Source organism: Palaemon carinicauda, unplaced genomic scaffold, assembly GCF_036898095.1.
Source record: "Palaemon carinicauda isolate YSFRI2023 unplaced genomic scaffold, ASM3689809v2 scaffold1657, whole genome shotgun sequence".
Classification (NCBI taxonomy): Eukaryota; Metazoa; Arthropoda; class Malacostraca; order Decapoda; family Palaemonidae; genus Palaemon; species Palaemon carinicauda.
The window spans coordinates 37357-43407 of NW_027169211.1; the positions used below are offsets into that span (position 1 = coordinate 37357).

Genomic DNA, 6051 nt, shown 5'->3' on the forward strand with positions numbered 1-6051 from the left:
GTGTGATTCTCGACAGCAAATTTACTTTTGAGAAACATATAAGGTCTGTCTTCTTCAATTGCACAAAAAATTGGCTTATTGAGAAAGTCTTTTAAGATATTCAGTGATCAATCTATTCTGAAGAAGTGTTTTAATTCTTTTATTCTTCCTTGTTTTGAGTATTGTTCTCCTGTCTGGTCTTCAGCTGCTGATTCTCATCTTAATTTAATTTGTTGGACAGAAACTTACGGTCTATTAAATTTCTTATTCCTGATCTAGATATTAATCTCTGGCACCGTCGTTCATTTAGTTCATTATGCATGTTGCATAAGATTTTTCATAACTCTGACCATCCTTTACATTCAGATCTCCCTGGACAATTCTATCCTGTTCGTAATAATAGGCAGGCAGTTAATTCTAATAGCCAGGCCTTCTCCATCATGTGGCTCAATACTACGCAGTACTCTAGAAGTTTTATTCCAGCTGTTACCAAGTTGTAGATAATTATTCATTTCTTTCATCTTTCTGTTGAGAGGTGGCGTCAAAACTCTTTTAAGACATATTGGCCCAATATATAGAATGGAAAGGTACTTGAGCAAGTACTAAAAGTAATGACAATAGTTAATCAATGTCTTACCACCTCTCTCTCTCTCTCTCTCTCTCTCTCTCTCTCTCTCTCTCTCTCTCTCTCTCTCTCTCTCTCTATCATCCCTTGACAATCCATCTTGGGAGTTTCTTCACTCAAATTACACCAAAGGCGAGTTGCAGAAATATTGCAGCCAACTAAACTTGGGAGGAATATGGACTACCAAAGAGAAGCTAATAGACAAAATTCTGTTACATTACTCGTCAGTAAATGGACAGCCATCATCGTCTTATACATCGTCCACTGAAACCAGCCATACTTCAGGAAATACAGACACAAATCTAACTGAACTTATCCAGAAATTTGATAAGTTCGTGAGAGAGATGAATGACAATTTTTACGTTGTCAATAACAATTTAGCAGAAAAGGAAGTTGAAATTAACGAATTAAAGACAAAACTACTATTGGCAGAGGAGAGAATTGAGGCCTTGGAAGTTGCCATACGTCGTAAAGACAAATCCTACGAAGAGGGGGGAAACGTGTTCCCCGAAAAGAACATACTATTGATAGGAGATTCATGCCTACAGGGCATAAAATCCGAAGACCTTGATGACCACGTGATTGTTAGGACCCTTCAAGAGGCAAATGTAGATTTAATAAAATCATGGATCACAGAGAAACTCAGCTATCCCATTAAGGAATGTATAATATATTGTGGCGTCCAGGACGTTCTTGATGAGGACACTACCATGGAAGGAATCACTGATTGTCTTGGCACCTTAGTTGCTGAACTCATGAATAAGAACGAAAATATCGTTGTAAAAGTATGTGAACTAGTTCCCACTTTAAAGTCAGATGATCTGGCAGGTAGAATTAATTTATTTAACGAAAATATATGTAAATGGTGCTGTGAGAGAGAGAGAGAGAGAGAGAGAGAGAGAGAGAGAGAGAGAGAGAGAGAGAGAGAGAGAGAGAGAGAGAGAGAGGTCCCGAATAGTTTATAACTTGAAGATGTCACTCACCGATGGCTTCTTTTGAAAGGAGGGAACATCTCAGTGATATCTGACGTCAAACTTTGATTAACATCAATGAGTATTTAGGGATGCAATAAATATGCAATGGGAAGCAATAATGAAATTCATTGGAGAAAATTTATGTTTATTCTAGCAATTATCCTCATGTTGCAAAGGGAAGTTTCAAAAAGTATTCCATTTGATTTATGTCTCCATCCAGTTTGCACAAAGAGTGAAGCTGCAGGCTTAGCACCTACACACCTCCAGTGTCCTCCTTCCCTCTATGTCTAAAGAAATATCTTCTGAGGTTATTTTTATCCATGAACTTCAATAATAAGTTTTTCTTTGATAGTTTAAATGGAACTTTTATTTAACTTAACTGTTCTTTTTTCCTCTTCTTCACGCTCAGGAGGGGGTGGTAAGCAGTCACCCTTCCCCTCCCCTCTATCCTCCTCCTCCTCCTCCTCCTCCTCTTCCTCCCCTCCCCTCCCCTCCCCACCTTCTCCTCCCCTCCGATCCCATCCTACTCCCCTCCCCTCCCCCCCTTTCCTTCCCCTCCTCAGTTCCCTTCCTCTTCCCTCCTCTCCTCATCCCCTCCCCTTCCCTCCCCTGCTCTTCCCCTCTCCTCCCCTCCCTTCCCCTCCCTCCCCTTCCCTCCCTACCTTCTCCTCCCCTTCGATTCCATCCTACTCCCCTTCCCTCACCCCTTTCCTTCCCCTCCCCTCCCCACCTTCCCCTCCCCTCCGATCCCATCCTACTCTCCTCCCTTCTGTTCCCCTTCCCTTTCCCTCCCCTCCTCATCCCCTCCCCTTCCCTTCCCTTCTCTTCCCCTCTCCTCCCCTCCCTGCCCCTCCCTCCCTCCCCCTCCATCCCCATTAACAAAGATGAGACCTTGGGAGGGAGACCAACACCGAGAGCCACTGGTCCATCTGCTTCCCCATTAACCTTTCCTGCAAAGATGTAAACAACAAAAGATGGATTTGTTAAAGGTTTGATATTTCACAAATAAGTAATGTAACACAAGTCCCTCTCATCATCATCATCATCATCATCCGTAGGTCTTCTCAGGTGAAGGAACCAGACTCTTCTTCTTCTTCCAAAACTCGTCTTTCAAACTCAACTAACTTCAGACAATTTCTCATCAGATCAATAGCGAAGACTTTTAGAAATTCGAGACATTCTCAATATTTGTCCCTTATAACGTTGTTTTAAGTCTCCAGTGAATAACTTTTCTTTCCATTAGGAAAAAAAACTTTGTTTTACGTGTCGAGTGTCAGAGAGAGAGAGAGAGAGAGAGAGAGAGAGAGAGAGAGAGAGAGAGAGAGAGAGAGAGAGAGAGAGAGAGAGAGAATGGAAGTTTACCCTTGATAATCTCATGTTGTTTACCAAAAGTTCTCCATACCACGTTTATAATTCTTTTATTTTTTATCTCATGTTATGGGGAACCACATACTGTCTGTCCTAAGTATGTATATTCATTAAGAATCGCCAGATGTTCGTCCATAACTCCTATTAGCTGTCTCTCTGCGTTTTCATTGAACATTATCTTAGTGTTACTCGTATCAATTCTTAGTCCTACATTTCTGCTTTTTCTATTCAAATCCTCCATCAATTTTTTTGTAATTCTCACTTACCCTAGATAAAATAAGTTTAAGAATAATAGACCCGTATAATAATAATCATTAACATATATATATATATATATATATATATATATATATATATATATATATATATATATATATATATATATATATATATATATATATATATATATATATATATATATATATATATATATATATATATATATATCAATAAGATATTTATCCAACATTGTATTCATGGATAGATTTATATAAAACGATATGTTGTACAATTATAGTTTTAAATTTCCCTCATCATCTAGAGTCATAAGGATAAGAAGACCGAAATAGACCAATTATTTTATATGATACTATTGATATGACAAATAACTGCTTTTAAACATTTCATTATTTTTGTTTTAAAAATGTTTGGGTATTTAAAAAACAAAGGTTTTGTACTTTCTATGTAAGCGAATATAAAGCAAATGGTTATTGCATAATAATAAGCTTTCTAAATTTAATTTAAAAAATCACAGAAAAAGAAAATATGATTATCAATTGCTAATGATTTGAACATATCTGAATGTTAGTATCAAGAGTATAATTCCTCTTTCTTCTTCATGGAACTACGGTACATGTAAAAGGGGCTTCTTCTTCTTCTTAGCCTCTGCCAGCAGTCCCTAGACCTCCACCGGGTGCCAGAGTCCGGAATCCATTTAGGGGTAGTCGACAATTCCCCCGAAGGGAGGCTGCCTTCGTCAACGACTGGTTGGGCAAAGTATATTGTTGAGTGCTGTGGTGAAGTTGTTGGCAAGGCGAGGAAGATAACGATTTATAGCCTCTACCACTTCTTTTGGATGATCATTCAGCTCCTGATCCACTTGTGGGAATCTAGTGTAAGTCTGAGAGGAAAGATACAAAAAGACATGGTGGAAATCACATTCATAACACCAATTTCACGAGACTGTCAAATCATTCATAATTTCTTTTTTTTTTTTTTAGTTAGATCAACATTTTTTCCATTGTATATTGTTCTTATAAACACGGAAATGATGAATAAAGTGAATAATAAGAGTTGACCATATATGTGACCTAATTAAGGAAGAGAAAAGGGAGCATTTACCCTGATTCCTTCAGCATAGAAGGTTATTTGGAGAGTATCTCTGGTGATGCAGAGACTGAAGGGATACGGCGTATAACTGTCAATTTTGAACCTCAAATCCAGAGTATAGAAACGCAGCTGCGAACTGATAGTAGAAAAAAAAACCTTTGTTAACGGCAATTGACTAATCTCTTATCTCTTAAAGTTCAAATTAGACAAGAATTTTTGTTCAACAATGCTACAGGAATGACAGATAATATACGGGTAAAGTCAGTTTTGGAAATACTCACCTAAAGTCGGTTGCTTGTGGATCATTGGTATTAATGTGTATATAGGCATTATTGCTATTGAATTCCAATTCGTGTCCTTCGAGGTTCAGTGTTGTCTATAAAGATCAGGAATTATTCGTAGAGACAGAGAATTTGTGTGGTATTAATTAATTAGAAGTAGATGAGAATTAGGATGAAGACAAATTAATTATTTCTTCTTGTCAAAGAAATGATATACAAAAATCAAACGAGCCACAAACAATTGTTTTGTTTAGTTGTCTTCAGAATAACACATTAATTAGGTAACAAAATACGAAGATTTTATAATGATTCCTTACCAAGTTATCGAAAGATTCATGTAAGTAGGTGCAGTTAACATTGGAAAATCCTGCAAATATCAGGTTATGGAAGTCGAAGAGGAATCTGAAAGAAAAAAAAAATCAGCTTCAGCTTAGAAGATATACAATGCTTACATCATAATAAAATGTTGCAAAATGTTTTTAATGTATATTTTCTCTTAAGCAAGTTACCGAAAACGAAATTCACGTCCTCGTTTGTTATTCATAGCTTACATGATGTGGTCACGAGTATAACTGAATTCGATGATAATGGGGAACGTGTATGGATCCTCTGGACGAAGCGCCGTTTGTAGTTCATAAGTAATGGTCTGATATGTTGCTGAAAGGAAAGGAATATTCAACATAAACTAAATGAGTAAAGCAAGCAACAGTAAACAACTTCAAAAAGGAGAACTCAGACACCGCACAATTTAACAAAGCTCTTTCAACCTCTTGTTTACTTACTTGGAGGCGGAATCTCTGATGCAAAGGCAGCTGAAATTGCCACCAGGATCAATGCTCTCTGGAACATGGCTGAGGGAGAGCGTTTTACTGACGACCTGTAAAGAGAGAGAGAGAGAGAGAGAGAGAGAGAGAGAGAGAGAGAGAGAGAGAGAGAGAGAGAGAGAGACTGATTAATTATATATATATATATATATATATATATATATATATATATATATATATATATATATATATATATATATATATATATATATATATATATTTATATATATAATTTTAGACTGTAATCAGTAGTTGTTCAACTCTCCTTCTCTTTTTATATTGAAAGACATGTGGTCTATAATCATTAGAAACAGTATAACTCACTGTAATTATTAGAAACAGCAATGCCCCCATTTTAATAACTGTACAAATTGTATGAAAGAATATTTCACTTTTAGAAATGGGTCATTTCTAAAGTTTTGTTCTCATCTCAACTCATGAAAGGTGAGCTGGCAATAGAAATATCTCAGTCCCCAGAGAATGACTGACTATCAAAGAGACCAAGTCCAACTCACAACAACGTCTTGTGTCCTGCAGAAGGAGACGACGGAGGAAGCAGAGAAGATCTGACGGACACCACCACAACAGTGCTTGTGATTCCGGAGGCCTGGACCTATAAATACCAATTGGATATCCCTGAACCCCCCCCCCGCCAAGAACCAAAGCCGACT

At 37.3% G+C, this 6051-nt stretch overlaps 1 protein-coding gene across 1 annotated transcript; it reads right to left on the minus strand.

Moving 5' to 3' along the window:
• Positions 1-3572: 3572 nt before the first annotated feature.
• LOC137635737 (uncharacterized) lies at positions 3573-5987 on the minus strand. Its single transcript, XM_068368191.1, has 7 exons — positions 5896-5987; positions 5339-5433; positions 5108-5213; positions 4874-4958; positions 4557-4651; positions 4288-4411; positions 3573-4066 (listed from the first exon to the last, which is right to left on the minus strand). Exons 2-7 carry the CDS (start codon positions 5403-5405, stop codon positions 3923-3925), a joined length of 621 nt encoding a protein of 206 aa, XP_068224292.1. The 5' UTR covers positions 5406-5433; positions 5896-5987; the 3' UTR covers positions 3573-3922.
• Between the last annotated feature and the right edge of the window lie 64 nt (positions 5988-6051).